The 17737-nt window shown below is 56.2% G+C and overlaps 6 protein-coding genes across 6 annotated transcripts; 3 read left to right on the top strand and 3 right to left on the bottom strand.

Moving 5' to 3' along the window:
- Nucleotides 1-209: 209 nt before the first annotated feature.
- On the top strand, nucleotides 210-4160 carry PHSY_007447 (potential spindle pole body-associated protein; the record flags this gene model as incomplete). The annotated part of the gene is made up of 1 exon (XM_012338041.1): nucleotides 210-4160. The coding sequence occupies one exon, from the start codon at nucleotides 210-212 to the stop codon at nucleotides 4158-4160; it is 3951 nt and encodes a 1316-aa protein (XP_012193431.1).
- Nucleotides 4161-4872: 712 nt separating this feature from the next.
- PHSY_007446 (peptide transporter MTD1) lies at nucleotides 4873-7431 on the top strand (the record flags this gene model as incomplete). Its single annotated transcript, XM_012338040.1, has 5 exons — nucleotides 4873-4945; nucleotides 5726-5863; nucleotides 5952-6089; nucleotides 6871-7128; nucleotides 7217-7431. The coding sequence occupies 5 exons, from the start codon at nucleotides 4873-4875 to the stop codon at nucleotides 7429-7431; spliced, it is 822 nt and encodes a 273-aa protein (XP_012193430.1).
- A 656-nt stretch (nucleotides 7432-8087) lies between these two features.
- On the top strand, nucleotides 8088-8669 carry PHSY_007445 (oligopeptidase; the record flags this gene model as incomplete). The annotated part of the gene is made up of 3 exons (XM_012338039.1): nucleotides 8088-8274; nucleotides 8385-8526; nucleotides 8612-8669. The coding sequence occupies 3 exons, from the start codon at nucleotides 8088-8090 to the stop codon at nucleotides 8667-8669; spliced, it is 387 nt and encodes a 128-aa protein (XP_012193429.1).
- Nucleotides 8670-9766: 1097 nt separating this feature from the next.
- On the bottom strand, nucleotides 9767-14383 carry PHSY_007444 (STE/STE11 protein kinase; the record flags this gene model as incomplete). Its single annotated transcript, XM_012338038.1, has 1 exon — nucleotides 9767-14383. One exon carries the CDS (start codon nucleotides 14381-14383, stop codon nucleotides 9767-9769), a length of 4617 nt encoding a protein of 1538 aa, XP_012193428.1.
- A 223-nt stretch (nucleotides 14384-14606) lies between these two features.
- On the bottom strand, nucleotides 14607-15299 carry PHSY_007443 (tyrocidine synthetase 1; the record flags this gene model as incomplete). Its single annotated transcript, XM_012338037.1, has 2 exons — nucleotides 14607-14958; nucleotides 15076-15299. 2 exons carry the CDS (start codon nucleotides 15297-15299, stop codon nucleotides 14607-14609), a joined length of 576 nt encoding a protein of 191 aa, XP_012193427.1.
- A 48-nt stretch (nucleotides 15300-15347) lies between these two features.
- Nucleotides 15348-17070, bottom strand: PHSY_007442 (hypothetical protein; the record flags this gene model as incomplete). Its single annotated transcript, XM_012338036.1, has 2 exons — nucleotides 15348-15491; nucleotides 16063-17070. 2 exons carry the CDS (start codon nucleotides 17068-17070, stop codon nucleotides 15348-15350), a joined length of 1152 nt encoding a protein of 383 aa, XP_012193426.1.
- Between the last annotated feature and the right edge of the window lie 667 nt (nucleotides 17071-17737).

Genomic DNA, 17737 nt, shown 5'->3' with positions numbered 1-17737 from the left:
ATGATCCTATCAGCGCAGTCTGATCCTGAAACACACACATGATCACCATGAATGGTCTCAATCATGCCAGGAACGATGTGGACCATCTCGGGACCCCACGTTTCGATGGATCGTCTAGTCTTGGACAACTTAGACAAAACCTTCGAGAAGCTCGTTTGCGCGAATCCGTGCATCGACCTGCAAACCCATCACCGCTGTCGCAGTCGCCCATGCAAGCATCCATTTCGTCCGCTTCCCGAACCGCCGCTTCTATCGCGAGCTCGTCCCGCTCCACGGTCTCGACGTCAACGACGCCACCATCAGTCTCTTCTCGCTTCTCGATCAATCAAGCCTTCAAAACGCTGACGGACGAAGACATAGATTTCTTCGACCGGCTCGTAGCCTCATTGCCGTCCCAGGCTGCTGACTTTTCGCAGCTCAAAGCAGCCTACACCGCGCAGCTGCCGAGCGAGCTTGATCGCAGGTATCGTTCAGCGGGTACGTCTCGTGGGCCTGCTCAAGTGGACTGGGATGCTCACCTATGGACTATCTTGCTCAGCTTCGTCAAGGTTCGCGGGAGGAATTGGCGGGAACGATGGGACTCGGTGCGTCTTGCTTTCGGCCTCGATCCGAACAGTGGCGACGAAACTGACCTCAGCGCGGTAACGCAGAGCACCAGTCGAAGCGCAACGGGCAGCTCGACTCAGCATGGTGCCGACGTGAACTCTGATCACGGATGGGATCAGTCATTTGAGCGTCGTTCTCGAGCTGAAAGGAAATCGGCCGATCCGACTCCAGCCTATACGCCGCGCCAGACGCAAGAACGTCGCACAGTCTTGGCTTCTCGATACGACCTCGGCTCACCACGATCGAGCAGCCCGCCACCTGAGCCGCGGTCACCGCCATATTCCCACCGGCTATTGCACGACGAGCTTGCTCAAGAGGACGAGGCACTGCCCGCTCATTTTCCAACGGACGATCCCATCTCCGCGATTCAACTTCGGCTCAGGCGCATGATGCAGGCAGATCAGCTTGGCGACCACATCGGCTTGAGCAACTCTCCACACCACTCGTTGAACTTCGGAAACGATGGTCGCGTGTGCGGAACGCAGACAGACGCTGTCCGTCTGCCAGCAGATGCCAAGCGACGCTTCGATGAGCTCGTCCGCTCGTCCCAATCCGCTCGAGCGACTCTCCGACAGTCTCGAGGTGCCCAACAGGAACGACACGAGCAAAAGGCTGTAGACAACTTGCAGGAGATGGCAGGATTGTGGCGAGCGCGCCGATTGCTTCAGACCTGCTTGGCTTGGTGGATCACTTTGACCCGCAAACAACTCGAAATGAGCCAGAATGCAGCTGATGCCAGCGCTCGCGTCACAATGCAAAAAGCCTGGGAGCGATGGAGAGCACAGGACGAGCAAGACCTGCAGGGCAGGCGTGCTGGCGAAAGGACGGATCGAGTCCGTTGCACACTCACCGCTTTCCGGACATGGAAACGCCTCACAAATGTTGCCAGAGAGCGCAAGGGAGAGCTCAAAAAGGGCTCGATGCGCTCTGCCTACTATACCACAACAGCAGCCGTGAAGATGAGGATGACCAGGACTGCCTTCAATCTCTGGAAGCACAACCACATGTGTCACCTCGCTGACGGCTTTCGACGCCATCATCTTCAAGGTGGTGCTTTTGCTCTGTGGCAACTACGCTCTGACCACACGCAAGAGCTCCAGACACGAGAAAAGATCACCAAGATCAAGCAAAGCCGCTTGATTCTGTCCCAGTCTTTCGAGCGATGGTCTGATCGTTCGGAGAAGGCCAGAGCGATGCATCAATTTCAACAGCATCGCGATCGGCTTTTGCTCGTAGAGTCGCTGCACATTTGGCGGGAGCGGACCTTGCTGTCTGGTCTCTCTCGCGCTTTTGCTGAGCGACGGCTCAAGCTTGCAGCGCTCGACAGCTGGAAGCAGGTCCTTGCTCAACGACAGCAGCATCGCAAGCAAGAGGCGCTTGCAAGACGATGGCGCACGCGACGAGTCAAGCAGACCGCTTTCATCGCCTGGCGCCTTTCAAGCCAGAAGATCCTAAGTATGCAAGACCAAGCCGTTCAGATGCACGGCAGCATCCAGACGGACAACATGCAATCACACTTCCATCACTGGCAATTGCTGTCGCGCGCTGCTCTCCTCCAGCGCGTCCGTACCTCATCTGCACTGGAGAGCACCTTCTCTCACTGGAAGCATCGCTATACTTCGCTGGTAACGAGCTTGCAGCAACGCGAGTCCACCATTGTCGAGCGCCGCCAGGAGCGCATTAAAGCTACGTGTATCGGTCGATGGAGGCAACTCGCCACGCGGTTCCAACAGAGGGAAGAAGAGGCTCAGGCTAAACGGAGCAAGACGATCTGTAACGGATATTTCATCACGTGGAGAAACAAACAGCTCCAGCATCGTCTCCTTCGTCAAAAGTCGGAAGCTGTCTCTGACTACTTCACGCTTCGGTCTGGGATGCATCAGTGGCGATCAAGGCTTCGCACTCAACGTGCTGACAACAAAGAAGCAGCTCACAATCGGCGTCTGGTCGAGCAAGTGTTCGAAATTTGGAGATCAAAGGCAGCCAAACAGCAACGCTTGGCTGCATTACTGCGGACCTCGCTCGCTGAGAGCAACGAGAAACTCGCTCGAGCTTACCTCCAGCAGTGGGTCGCCAAGATCATCGAGGTGCGTAACAGGGAGTTGGAGGTGAAAGAGCAGCGTCAGCGGCGCTTGCTCAAAGCTGCTCTGTACGCATGGATCGAAGCCTGTCTGCGGCACGACGATCAGTTGGCGCTCATGAACAGCTACATCGATGTCAAAGAGGAGGAGAGAAAGAGGCAAACTTTTGCTCACTGGCTAACTTTCGCGCGTGAGCAGAAGGACAGACGAGAAAAAGCAGAAGCATTGGAAGCCTCGAGACGGGAGAGGATGCTCGCTACATCGTGGAACAATTGGAGAGACAAATTGAAGGAACGCGCGCTGGCGATGCAGGAGTATCATATGCTGTTGCGACGTCAGCAGCTGTCGCAGCGATGGGTGCTCGAGGCGTGGAAGGCTCGGACGCCTCTATTGCCCGCCATTAGAATGCGCAACGCTTCGCTCAAGCACAATGCTTTGCAGCGGTGGCAGCAGCATCTGCCCGCTGCTCAGATGTCTAATCAGGCGACCAGGATGATTCGAGAACGGCTTGTGCGCCAGCACTGGCATAAGTGGAAGGATATCGTGAAGGCGACAAGACAGTTCCGCGCTGCTGCCAGATTTGGTGCTGGAAGCATTTCGACCCACCGTCTGCGCTCGTTGGCCTCGGCCGCCAATCGCTCAATGGAATCTTCCTCTCCCTCTGCGGCACACTCGTCATCTCCGTTCCGCGCCAACGCATCTGCAAGTTCAAGCCCCAGCTTCGCAATGTCGGTTCCACGACCGAGAACAAGCTTGTCCCTTCGCCCTTCCTCGCATGTCGTCGCAGAAGACATGACACCGCGTCCAGGAAGATCCGGTCAAAGAGAGCCGAGCTTCTCTCGACGAGGCACTTCGGTGCCGCGACATCTGGAAGCAAATTTTGCGGCTGGATCGACTGGTTCATCCACTTTCCTTCACGACGACGCGATGCCTATGCTGGACGCTGAATCGCCTTCGAAAGAAGCGGGCTCGCGAAGGGCTAGAACGGCTGCTGTGGTCGCTGCAGCCACGCCCACTTCGACCAGCGTCAGCGATCAAAGCCGGTTCTCCCTCGCGTTGAAGTCTTCCACCTCATCCGTCTCGGCAGTGCACGCACCTCGAAATGGGATCAACTCCGCGAGTAAAAGCAGTCGGCGTCAATCAAATGTCGCCGATAATGGACCGACGCTTTCATCGGCGGCGCAGCGGAGCAAGTCGAACCAAAGAGAGTCGAGCGATACCGACTCGGACTTTGCGCGGAGAATCAAGCGGTCCGCAAAGTACGAACAAGCAATCTCCTTGGCAAGATCGCAAAGAGCGGATTCCCTTGCGTCCGCTAGCAACGACGGCTTCGAGTCAGGCAACTCAGTTCAATCGGCGCCGGTCGCAGCGGTGGAAAGGTCGAGCACGACGAGGCATTCGCTGGCCGTAGCGGAAGATATGATCTTGCAGCTGCGTGCGAAGGAAGGGTCTCGACACCGTCGACCTGTGTGAGCTGTGCTCGCTAGTTCGCGCCGGATCCATCAACATTCTCACGAACCGTTTGGGCGGTGTCCGCAGTTGGTACAGATCTCGTGGCCACGCGATGTGGCGTGCGTGTGTGCGTATGAAGTCGGGATGAGATGCAAGCAGCAAGGAGGTTGCTGTACAGTGGGTTGGCTCCACAAGACGGGACATCGCCGGCCAAATGCAGGACAACTGTGTCAGCAGTGTTCACAGTTCTTCATCAGTTTCCTGCAGTGGGCGCTTGCCACCAGATCACATCTCATATGGCTGTCCGTTTCTGGTTGCCGAGACGAAATCCCGCCGCTTTCTACACCCAAGATCTACTGTATTTATTGGTCATGATTGTAACGTTCCATCCGATCTCGACATCCAAACATATCCGCCATCTCTCCTACTGCGATTACATCGAAATCGCTCGCTAATTCAGCATGAAAGCCTCCAAATCCCTCATCTTCACCCTTGTAGCCTCGGTGGTCACCCTGGTGAGCGTCGGCGCCCAAGGCGACCCAGGTTCCGCTTTCGTCAAGTTTGAAGGCGTGTATCAAAGCTATTGCCGCCCGAACGCTCCCGCACCTGGCGTTGGTGTAGTCTGCTTCCGGACGACCTCCAACATCAGAGAAGATGTTAGGGAAGACTCACCAGGTCTGACAGCTTATACATCTGACAATGGTCAGGGTAGGTTGGCATGCAGGAACAGTTGATGGCAGATTCGAACAAAGCTGACATCCGAGTTTTCTGCGAATTCATGTCGACAGGTTTCGTCGTGATCATCGGTCTGTCAGGCAGCACCGGATTCTTCACTACCACCAAGGTTAGGGTTGATATGGTCGCGATCGATTACACTGCTTGGTCAAACAACACCTGCGTCCAGTACTCTATTACGGACGTCGGTGCTCAGACGGCTTCGAGGACCGGACACTATTGCCTTGGTCAAGGCGCCGTGTCTGTGTGAGGGTAGGGTTTAGACCTTAGACAGATATTGTCCTACTTCCACGAATTCCATGAAATTTGCACCTTCGCTTTCAGGGGCTGTGCTTCGGGACCATAAAGTGTTTCTTTCTTGCGCTTGATACGTGCATTCCCACCGAGTATCAAAATCAAACTTCTTCGTATCAAATTTCTGGTGGGTTCGAACGGCGTCTCATGAGCAATGGGACAAGACACAAAGGCTGAATGAATGTGTGCCTGACCGCAATAGCAGCCCACCTGAGCCCACCAAAAGCGGAACGGGCATGGTTCTTCCGACTTCGGCTGCTGATCGCTGATGACGTTTTGGTACTGACCTTTGTCCTGAGACTGGAGTGCCACCGGAGCGAGCTGTGTAGTTCATGCGCATGCGGGCGCGTGTTCCTCAAGGGGCATGCAGACGGTATAAGATGTAGTACTTCCTCACTTTGTTCAAGACCCTCTCAGCCACCTCATGCCCTATCTGCTCTACGTTTCGAACTGAATATACCTCTCTAAAATGGTTTCTTCACCTCTTTCGACACTCTTCTTCGTCATCTCCCTGTGTGTCGCTTGCACTCGAGCTGCGTTTATCACCCCGTACCAAGGTGGCTACGACAGTTATTGCAGCCCGCAAGCTCGTCCCGTTGTTGGCGGCATCTGTTTCGACACCGCTTTCGACTTCAAGACTCACTTCGTAAGCAGTACACCCGGTGTCGTTATGATGCAGTCCAACGACCTCAGAAGTAAGTTGCACGATTCCACCAGGCAAAACGAACGGAATTTCAGACTGATACGAAGCAAGGCTTTTTTTTTTGTCCCGAATTGATACAGGTATTGCTGTTCCGGTCGGCGCATCGGGTGCCACGATGTGGTTCACGACGCTGACACATCGTGTCGATATGGTCGCGATCAAGTACGCGGATTGGTCTCCGTACACCTGCGTACAGTACACGATCTCGTCCACGCAGGGTAAGGCGGACACGCGCGTCGGACACTTCTGTCCGGGAGACGCTCATTTGAGGCTCTAGGCAGCATCGCCCACACTACGTTGCTTGGATTAGCAAAGCATCAGTCACATCCTTCCTCAATGCTTTGTGGGAGATAGTTGCAAAGTGCTACTGTACTTCTCGCAGTCGGTCAATGTCCACTCTTTCACAGTTGCAATGCATTTTTGAATCTGTAGTCTCCGGTTGTGCGGCTATGAAGACACAAGACTTAACCAAAAGCATTCACGCCCGATTTGAGCAAGGAACTCGTTGGCGCCTCCTTGACCATGTGGTGCCTGTTGCAGAGATTTCAGGGACGGCGACAATTCCCCTCAATCTCGGGTGGGACTCGGAAAGGCACAAAGAGACTGTGGGGTGTTTGAAATTGAAAAGCCCATCACCGGCTGAGCAACCCGGTTGACTGACTCAGGGTGTGGTGAATATCCTGACGGCTGTCACACATCCTCTTTTCATCAAAAGGCGGTACAAACGTTTTGGAGAGCCACGGAGTAGATGACACAGGCAGTGGGTCGAAAATACGTGTCTGTTGCGACTTTAGCGCCTTCCGATCGCCCACTCAACGTCTTTATGAGCTACAGAAGTGGGGATGTGGGCTACAGCGCCACGACGGTGGCAACCTGTGGTGACGTTGCATCGGGAAGACAATCAAGCCCCAGTTCCTAGCATTGCCCACGAAGGTCTGCCGAAGCAGGCTCGGCGAAAAGCTTAAAGAGCCCCCAAATCCTGTCCTCTCCTCCCGTTAGTCTACACATCTCTGTTGCAGCCACATTTGTTCTCAGACATCATGCAGTTTTCTACCCTCCTCTTCCTTTGCAGTGCTGTGCTACTCTTCAGCGCCGCTCATGCTCGAGCCGCTCTCAGCTACGACGATTTCTGCGGCATCTTCAAGAAAGATTGTGCAAAGGGCACCACGTACGCCTGCTTCAGCTCGCAAGACGGTCCCATCTCTGGTCAGGACGACGATAATCCGTCAGTTTCTCTTCTGCCTCACGACGATGGGTGTAAGTCTCGTCCTTCTTTGACGTTTCATTTGGTGACATGACGGACTTCAGCTGATCGCGCTTTCACTTCGTTTCGGATTTGTAACAGCGTGGGCGGTTGTCTTCACATCGTTCGGTCCAACGTTCCAATTCGGAACGGACAACATGTTGGTGTCCCTCATGCCAAGCTCGAAGGAAGCCGATCAGGGTTGTGTCGACTATGTCATTCTGCCTCCCGATTCGCACACCGCTGCAGACACCAAGGACCAGACCAAGACCCAGTGTCCGAAAGATGGACCTATCGTCATCCCTGCTTACGAGTAGTGGGTGATCACGAATCAGAGTCAAGCGCTCAGCATGCAAGTATGTAGAACTTCAGTGCAGTACAAGTTCGTATGCGAATTCAGTCACAAGGCTCTCTTTATTGGCTGTCCGTGAGGTGTGAACTCAGGTTGAGTCCTGGGAAATGAACTTGAATGTGCTGGCCGGAAGCACCCTTTGGGCGTGCGAGAGTACAGTACCAGATGAGGTTTGAGCTTTCGTGGGCTACACCGCGAATGCTCAACGACACCTCCGTTCTGGGAAACAACGATTCGAGGAAGAAGATTCCTCATCACTCGAGAAGGTGATCTCAGTTACCTTCCTCCCACATTCATGACCAATCTCGCGGACACTTGTCCAGGCATGGGAACGAAAGTCCCACCGTTTGTGGCAAAGCAGCCCACCGCGAGAACCAGGTACAATCGATGGCAATCAACGACGACACGCAAATCGATGTTTCCCGTTTCCAAACGTCCCCTACTTCACTCAAAGCATCCCACCGGTAGACAGCCATCGCTGTCGTCCTCCTCTACTTGGCTTTCTTCTTCATTCAACTAGGGGCCCTCGATACCTGGCAACATACTCGACACCGGAGCGCTCGATATTGTGTCGGCCTCTTCGCAAGCATTATGCGTCTTCTCCACTTTATCTCTCTTCCCATGGCTCTGCTGTGCTTCGGCGCAAGTCGAGGCCAGCCGATCGCAAGCTACGATGCCTACTGTGGTAATTCGAAGGTCGACATTCCCAAAGGAACTTCGTACGTCTGCTTTGTCTCGCATGACGGCGTTATTGTTGATGCGGCACAAGTCTCGTCCTCGACCCGTGTCTATCCCAACGACGAGACCTGTACGTTTCCTTCCTAGCTGGTGCAGAGTGTTTGGAAATCATACTAGCACACTTACTGACACCGACCTTTACGGTTGGCTCGAAATTTGGATAAACAGCATTTGCCGTAGCATTCGACCAGCCCGATACGTCGCTGGACTTTGTCACAGACACCTTCGAGGTGATCGTCCGACCTAGTGCTCAAAAGGTCGACGAAGGATGTGTGGACTACCTGATCGTGCCCCCGGGTACAGCCGACGTGAACCACGACAGGTACAGTGTAAAGTGCCCGCGAGACGGTCCAGTCGTCATTCCTGCCTACAGTCAGCGAGGTGATGGGCTTGTTTACACCTTGTAGGTCTAGTCTTTCCGGCGATGCATGGTATGGCTGGATTACGACTGGCTCCGAATTGTAACGCTACTTTTGCGACAGCTGTTCTGGTAGCAGCTTCTTCACAAGATGAGGTTGCAGTCTCTGCTTGTGGGTTTGATTCCAGTGCGTGTGAGCAGTGGAACCGGAGGAGGGCGGACGAGAGAGTCTCGCAATGACACGCGATGGCCAGCCTGTCAGAGTCTCATTCATTCAGTTGTTGCCTCCCCCACTCGGCCCACCGGTGAATGAGGTGGGACGATGCCCACCACAAGACCCAAGACCCCTTCCGTGGCGACGGTTGACGGACACCCCTGAACACAGCCACCGCAGGAAGGGCTTGATCTCGAGAAAATTGAACTCAACCTCACACGCTTCTTCGTGAACAGTACAGTCGACGGCTGTTCGAGGATCCTACTTCCGTATATACTGTGCAGCTCCCTCGAACCTCTCCTCGACCTATTCCACTCAGTCTCTCGACATTCGACTTTCTTTCGAAAGATGCGAGCTTTTGTGCTGTTCTCCCTGGCATTGGTCGCCATCGTCCATGGCGGTAACGTCGTTCCATTCCAACCCCAATGGGCATCATACTGCTCCAGCACCAAAACCACTCCACCCTCGAACGTCAATTTTGCCTGCTTCGTATCAGCCGATGGACCCATCAATCGCGTCCTTCCACACACCGGAGACTCGATCATCGACTACAATCCCTCTAACCAAAATGGTGAGTTCCCGGGTTCCACGACTTTCCTTCCTGGTGAGATGAAACATCGCTGACGGTCTGATCTCTGCATTCGGCGGAAAAAAGAATTTGTCGTAATCCTGGAGACGAGCGACTCCACCGCCAAGTTCGAAACTTCCACCGCCTCGATCGAGGTCGCAGCTGCAGAGGGGTCCCGACCAAACTGCATCGATTTCACCATCGGCAAGAAGGGTGCCGATCAAGGCGTCTCGACCAACAAGTGCCCACAGGACGGCGTTGTTCAAATCGACCCTCAGCAGTAGACGCATAATGTTTGGCAGCGCTTCCGTCGCTCCAATTGCATTTAATAGATCCTCTCGCTGTTGCCACGATGCAAAATACGCGACCGTTTTGCCCTTCGCTGAAATTGAATTTGTGTTGACTGTGACAATGTTGCATCTCTAGGGTTCGATGATATCCTCGCTGGCCGTCGCGTCGCCAGACGTTGCGGCGCTCGAAGCGGGGTTACCGCGAGCCGTAGCGATGGACGACGTCGAGATGCTCTCTGGCATGCCTCCCGTGCCACCCACTTTGCTGTTTGTTGACAACGCCGTATCAGCATCCGGAGACGTGGACGCTGCACCTGCAGTGTGACCGGTAGGAGTGTTCGGCGCACCCGTATCTTGCACAGCCGCCGCCGCCGCCACAGCAGCAGCAGCAGCAGCCTCCGCCTTGTGCCTCTTCTCCCTGTCCAACCGCCTCGTCGACTTGGATCTCGTCGGTCTCTTCCCATCCTTGGTCTCCCTGGTCGTGCTCGTCTCGCCCTCGTTCGTCGTGTACACCGTCGAAGTATCCCCCTCTCCTCCTTCTCCACCACCATTTCCACCTCCAGCAACATCGTCCTCACCCGCCTTCTCACCTTCTCCCGCACCGGCCGGGAACGTCATCTCCGTGCCCATAAACGCATGGTTCAACAACTCGTCCGCACTCGGTCGGTCGTTGTAATCCAGCTCAAACGTCTTTTCCAAGAAATCCCTGCACTCCAGGCTGATCTCGTCCGGCAGACTCGGTTTCCTGCCCATGCCGATCTGGAACAGCGCCTGCATCTGATTCAGCTCTGCCCACGGATGCGTTCCCGAGATCATCTCGACAACCAGACATCCCAGAGACCAGATATCCGCTTTGATCGTATAGCTCGTCTGCTTGACCACCTCTGGTGCCATCCAAAACACGCTTCCCTGCAAACTCGGTCTGTGCGCACCACCCCCCGCTCCCCCACCCACACCGCCACCTCCACCCTTGTTGGTGGCAAGCACGAGTTCGGATTCGACCTTCTTGCTGATACCGAAATCCGAGATCTTGATGCCTCCCTTGTTGTCGACCAGGATGTTGGCTCCTTTGATGTCGCGATGCATGATGCCTCGGTTGTGCAGGAACGAAAGACCCTTGAGGATCTGACGGACAAAGTTGCGGACGAGCGGTTCCTCGAACGCACCGTAGTTGCGAAGGAGCGCGACGATTGAGCCACCGGGAACGTATTCGAGGAAAATGTTGAGGTGGGAGCCGTCGCCGAACGAGTCGAGGTACTGGACGATGTTTTCGTGCTCGAGCGTCTTGAGCAGCTTGATCTCTCGTTCGAGCGCTTCGAGCATTCCTTTTTTGCGCTGGTCGAGATGCGAGTCGCCCGAGGGCAGCTCGACCTGCTTCACAGCCATCAAAAGACCCGTCTTGGCGTTCATACCGAGGAACACATTGCCGAAGGAACCAGCACCGATGAGAGCACCTTTGTGCCACTTGATCGGTGCCGGCTTGGCCGATGGTTGGATGACGTCGTTGGGTTGCTCATCGTCATCGGTCTCGGACTCGTTCGAGTCAACGTCCGAGTCGGTATAGTCAGACCCGGATATGTCGTCGCTATGATCGCCATGGCTCTGGACGGAACGACGCAACTCGGAAACCGAACTAGCGCGGGACGTGGTGCTGCGCACAACAGCCATGGGATCGCCCAGATGACGGTCGGCCTCCTCACCCGGAGCTTGGAGCACTGACGAGGCGCGCTTGCTCGCCATAGTACGGACGGAGGGAGCTTTCGAATGAATGCTGACAGCCTTCTTGATGCGTGGCGCACCTTCGAGGTCGGAAGACTCGTTGGCCTCCTCGTCCGTGTGCGTTGCGTCATCGTCTTGATCGACGTTGACGCTGTGCACGTACGACGAAGACCCGCCGCTGGACGGTCGCGTCGAGGCAGCCCCCGACAGCGACAGTGGGGACGAGGATCCAGGGATCGGAATGGGCACTCCGTCCTCGTCAACCACCCATCCGCCCCCAGCACCGGCGAGCGACATGCTCTCCCTGCGATTCTCAACCTCTTGTGTGATCTCATCGACGGTGAGCAGGCTCGCCGCGTCGGCGTTGCGCTCGCGAGCAGCGCTAAGACCGTGTCGCACTTGGGATGCCAGACTGCGTCGACTCCTCGCACTCTCGCCGGAAGCCCGACGCGAAATTGACGGTCGGTACCCGCTGCCTTGCGAAGACGTGTGTTGCGTAGCAGTCTGATGATGGCCCGACGAACTTCCGGAACCACGCTTAGTGGACTGGAACGCAGCATTGCCCTCGGTGACCGGCGAACCGACCGCCTTGAGGTCGCGCGACCACTCGTCAAGCGAGTCGCGGCTGACCACCGGCGGCAGCGTCGGCGGACCCGTCGCAGGGTGGCCATGATTCGAGTACGAGCCAGACGACTTGCGTGGCGCACTGGTTGAATGGTCGTCCTCCGAGCGTGAATCGTATCCAATCTGTATGACCGGTGTCGTGCCGCGCTCTCGAATGGATACAGATGACCGCTCGAGCGGCGTCTGATGACCGTCGAGCGACTCCTTACCCGGTAGAGGCGGTGCATCTGGGTCGGCAACGAAGCTCCACGTGCTGTTGCGCTTAGAACGAGTGCTCGCCGAAGCGCGACCGTAGATGGAACGCCTGGCGGTGCGTTGCAGCGCCTTTGAGTCGGTGGACGGGAAGAAGTCGGCCAAGTTGGTGTTGATGAGCTCCGACGGAGGACGTTGGCCAAAGAAGTTGCGAATCTTGCTTGGTTTGCTGGTGACAGGCGGTGGCGACATGTGCTTCGTCTCCTTCTTGGACGGATGTTTGCCATCGCCCCTTCCGCTGGCCTGACTGCTGTTGGCGTGGCTTGAGAGGACATTCTGACTACTGCTGCTGCTGAAGGGTCCGACACCGAGGCCAGACATGATGCTGACGGTGGAAGCACGTTTCATCTTTTTGCCGCTAATCGTGACGCTGCCGGCGTCATCATCGTCATCGGTGACACCAGAGCCAGGACCGGCAGGCTGCATCTGTGCCACGGGCATACGCTCGCCGAAGAACGCCTCGAGCTTGTTCCTGCCGGAACGCACCGGGACCTTGCGGGCATCTTCGCCTGGCAAATGATTGGGGATCCTGCGGAGTGTGAGACCACGCTCTCGAAGAGGATCGTGAGGTTGGGGAGCATGGCAGATGGCCAGCAGCTCGTTGTCGGACAGTGCCTTGGTGTTCTGACCGTCTGCGCTCGTGGCAAAGATGCCCCACGTTTCGGTGGCACCCAGCTCGTCGCCCGTAGGCCCTTGGTCGGCGGTGGGAGTATAGCTGTTACCGCTGGGCGGCTTGAGGAACTTCTTCAGGACGCGCGCCATGACGTCGTACGCATCGCGGCAATCGCTGACGTTGACGATACGTGTCGTATTGTCCTCTTCACTGATGAATTTGATCGTGCGGCGTTTGAGATCCTCCAAGGTCGGAGGATTGGGATTCTGATAGCCTGCAAGCTGAGCGGCACTGAGGTTATAGCCATCGCCGCTGTCGACGTGCCTGAGGGTGCCACCGGAGGAAGGTTGCTGCGGCAAAGACGCAGGCGATGCTGCGTAGCGTTGCGAAGAAGCAAATGGACCGCGCCCGACCGAGTAGCCCGCAACTTGCTGCTGTTGTTGAGCGGCCGACGGGGTAGTGGGAGTGTTGCCGAGCGAGTTGGATTCCGAGATGGGCGTGAGCGGAGAGTAGCCGTCTCTGCCCGAATTGGCACCTGACGTGCTGGTGTGATAGGTTTGTGCACCCGTCGCAGTGGAAGGACGCCCTGCGTTGGCGCTCGCGTTGTTGCCGAAAGAAGCAGCCGTTGGGCTGCCCGTAGTAAGGCCGCCGCGAGGTTGCTGCGATCCTGGAACGTTGGAGTAGCCGCTGGCACCGGTCGCCGTGCTCGGTCGATTGTTGTGAACGCTGTGACCATATGCGTGTCGAGATGATGACAGGGATGACGACGCACCGACGATGGCGGGCGCAGCGCTCCCTATGGAATTGACCTTGCGATGGAGAGCGCCGTCCGCAGTGCTGGGTTTTGACGAGCCGGACGACGAAGAGGCGGTGTTCCAAACGCTGCCGCGCCCCGCTCCGGGAGTGAGACCGCGAGCTGCACTGAGGCCAAACCCTTGGCTCTGGTTGAGGGAGCCGGCGGGCGAGGCATATCCTGGCATACCTCGAGAGGTGGATTGCTTGAGGGTGAGGGGAGGTGGACGCATCTGTCCTCTTCGCAGACCCATCGAGTTGGAACCGAAGGAGGAGCCAAGACCGTCGGCTGATGGATCGGTAGAGTGATCGTGCTGGAGATACTCCATCTCTCCTTCGTTGGCATAGAGAGGATGTGAAGCAAGAGGAGACAGAGGCGGTATGGAGATGACGCTGGGTCTGCGAGCGACGGCGGAGTCGGCACAGCGCTTGTTGAGCAACTTGATGGCGGCAGAGATGCGGACGCGATCCTTAACCAAGGTGATGCCCATCTCCCTGAGCACGGCCTGGTCGACGTCCAGAAGCACCGAGCCGCGAATGTCGTGCTCGGCAAATGTGGAAGCATGTTGACCCAGACGGGCTGCATTAAGCCACGAAGCGACATCGGCGTCTTCCCACCGAGCAAGGTCGTCATAGGTTGGGCCCGAGGGCATCAAGCCAGCCGAGAGAGGCGTGGTGGGGCGTGAGCGTGGACTGCCTGCGTTGGAGGATGGTCCTGCGAGATGGCCTGACATGGCACCCGCGCCCATGGCGAGCGGAAAGCCCGGACTGGTAGGTGTTGCGGCGCTCATACGGGGCTGGAAGCTGCTGTTTGGAATGGTCTCGAGGCGATCAAAGCAGCTAGGAGCGATCAGGATGATGAGTCCGAGGCCCTCCTATATTTATAGCAGATGCGGTGAGTCGGGAGCGTCGGTTCGGGCTGCTTCGATCGGCCCTTCTCCACGCATCCGAACCGCCAATCGCATGAATGGGCTAGACCGATGCTGGCCGAAGTGAGTCTGACTGAGTGTTATCAAGATCGTTGAGTGCGCCTGGCAAAGTCTTGGCCTGTCGCCCAAGAAAATTCGGGAGTAGGATCCGGTGTTTCAGCTGCTCTGGTGGGTGGGCACAGCAATTTCGGATGACATAAGAAGGAGAAGAGATGCAAGCAGGTGATCGCTCGGACGAATCGCACGTGGGTTGACCGGTCGGAGTGAGAACAGGTCGGTAGCGTCGACGAGGTGACGGGGTTCGATGCGTAGAACGAGGTGAGGACAGGGGTCTCCGCGCCGCACCAGGCGAAGTGAGGGTATGGTGTCGTATAGTACGGAGGAAGGCGACGACGCTGTCCAGGGTGTTGGACAACTACGCGCACGAGACGGCCCGCCCGCACGCTCGCACGCACGCTGATGTAAATTAGCTCTAAAAATCAAGAGCAGAGTCTTCCCACGCTCCCACACACCAAAGTGGCAGCCACGCTAGGCCAGCGAGCTGCGGAGTTTCGACTCTGCATCTCTGGTTGCAGCTGTCGCTGTCGCTCTTATTTTTTTCTCCTTTCGGATGCACCCTGAACACACACACGCGACTGCCCTTTCCGAACGCACAAAAGCAAGCGGCCTTGAAAGAGCGCTCTCGCTCTTCTTCATCGACGGTCCGAATTCGGTCGACGTGCAGCGACACAACCATCGGACACCGGCGACCCTTACCGCCTGATCTAGACTTTGTTGTCTTGGATTAAGTTGTCTTGTACCCGACTTGTCGATCGTACCGTCCTTCTGGATCGGTCGCTTGACGGCGGGTTCGGTCACGGGGTTTGCTACATTCGGGAAGCATTCGGTGCTGGATCTCTGGTAAGCGCTTCTTCGGTTCCCGTTTCGGCTGCTAAAGATGCTGATAGACCCTGCGCTTCCCGATTGGCGAACAAATGCGGACGTGCCCCCGTCGAATCGAGACCTTTCGCACACGCTGCAGGTGAGCACGACTGCATGGAAGAGAGTGTACGAGTACAATTGTTCAATTTAGGCAAGGCCGACGACAGAGCATCGAAAGGGTACAGCAACGAGATCGAAAGGTACAAGGAACAAGCACAGCTGAGAAAGGAAGACGTACCACTCTTCGCGGCCTAACGCGCATCGATCGACGCAGGCCACGAGGCAGAGGGGACAAAGCAGATGAGAGCAAAGACCGGCTTGCTGATAAGTGAAGACGAAAAAGGAAACCAGAGGCTGACCGGAAGAAAAAAACGCATATAGTTTGTGGCGCTTAGACACGACGATACGGAGTATTTTGTGCAGGACATGGCTCAGCACCAGCTGAACATCATCAGCATCCCCACTGCAACCGCTAGTGCTACCGATGACGTCGATGCCACTGCGAGATATCCTCTTGCAGACGCAGCACTGCTTTTTGAGATGGCCGACTTGGAGTAAGGTACGGGTGTTCCGCCTACCAGTGTCGACGAGATCCCAGGTCCCGAATCGGCGCGACTCGGGCCGATGCCCACCGTCACGTTGGCGGAGATGTCTGCTGCAACATAGTCGGATCCAACAGCGCCCTTGGGGGGATTCGCTGAGGAGGACCTAAGAACAGGCGAATCCATCAACCAACTGACAGCACCCATGATGTGCTGCTGGAAATCGTCGTCGTGCCACATGGCGTTGGTATGACCCAATGCGGTGTAGAAGCTTCGACCTTGTCCACCCGTACCTGCCTTGCCTGATCGGATCTCCTGCTTGGTCGGATCGGTCCCGCCGCCGACCTTGACGTGTGGATTGTACGAGAGCTGGTTGCCTTCCTTCCACCACGCGATCGGATGTGGATTGCCCTGCTCCTGCGCACGTTGCGCAACCGTCTCGACGGGATCATTGTACGAAGACTGATCAGCAGTAATCAGGTACTGCTTGCCCCATTTCGAAGGATCCGAATTGTAGTTGTACATTTCGTCGTACACCCTCCACGACTTTTTGAGATGTGCTGTGGCTGGATGCGTCTGGTTGATGACGTTCAACGTGGCCCAGGTGATTTGCGGATGGTAGTTAAAGTATGCGCCTACCAAGCGACCATACCAGTGTTGTTGGTACAATGCATCGCATGCCTCGTGCACGCCGAGATAGCCCCCGCCAGCTTCGATGTATTCGCGGAACGCCTCTGCTCCATCGTCTGAGAGCGCTTTGCCGGATACCGAGATGAACATGACCATGTCAAACTGCGAGAGCCAATCTTTTCGTTCAAAGTCGCTCGGATCGTCCGAGTGGACCGTATCGATGCGTGGATTAGCGTCCTTTGCCAGCTGCTGCACTACCTTGGTGGCAGTGGGGATCGAGTAGTGGTGGAAGCCTTGTGTGTAGGTGTAGATGAGCATCTTTTTGCGTGCCGCTACAGGGGACATGAGAAGACTGAGCAGCGCGAACAGCGCCGTCCATGTCAGCAACGACAGCGCTCTCCGTGTCGGTGCCATTCTTGCATATGAGGGACGGTGCAGCTGCAGTTGATTTTGGACTTCCCGCTTTCCAGAACAGCGAGGCGAGTAGGCAGATACCGATTCTTTTTCTTTGATGTCGCGACCTTCGGTCACGATCTAGCAAGGAGTCCAAAGTCTCTGGGATTGAAACGCGATTGACGCGAAGCTGGGCCTCTTCTGAGGAGTTGTCGGTTGCCCAAAGTTATGTTGCAAAGATGCGCTGACAGAGGCGATGATTGGTTATAAGTCGAACAATAAATAAGTTGTCTGTGCCAGCTGATCGAGCTGAGCTAGTTGATATAAAGGTCGAGAAATGAGCGTGGTCGCTGAAAAGAATGTGATGCTGGAAGTGCTTCGTTCGAGAGCGGGGTGGGATGCAGTTTCGGTCGAGAGGGGGATGTTTTATGAAGCAGTAGTGGAGATATGGTGGAGAGGATCAGAACAGAGGAGGCAGGAATCGCAATGAGACAGAAGGGAAGCGTTACGTTTGTGGGGCGATGGTGGAGAGGATTGGACGGTCAAGAACAGGAAAAGGATGGGATCAGCAACGCTTTACTGCGGCGGCAAGCGGACGGATCTCAGGGAACAGGGCGCCAAAGTGACAGGCAAGGTGCGAGCGGAGACCGAAATTTCTCTGCAGGACGAGATCTGCCTCGTCAAGCGC

The sequence above is a fragment of the Pseudozyma hubeiensis genome (genome assembly GCF_000403515.1).
Source record: "Pseudozyma hubeiensis SY62 DNA, scaffold: PHS70, whole genome shotgun sequence".
Lineage (NCBI taxonomy): Eukaryota > Fungi > Basidiomycota > Ustilaginomycetes > Ustilaginales > Ustilaginaceae > Pseudozyma > Pseudozyma hubeiensis.
Note: the sequence above shows the minus strand (reverse complement) of the source record. Positions and strands in the feature narration are given on the sequence as shown.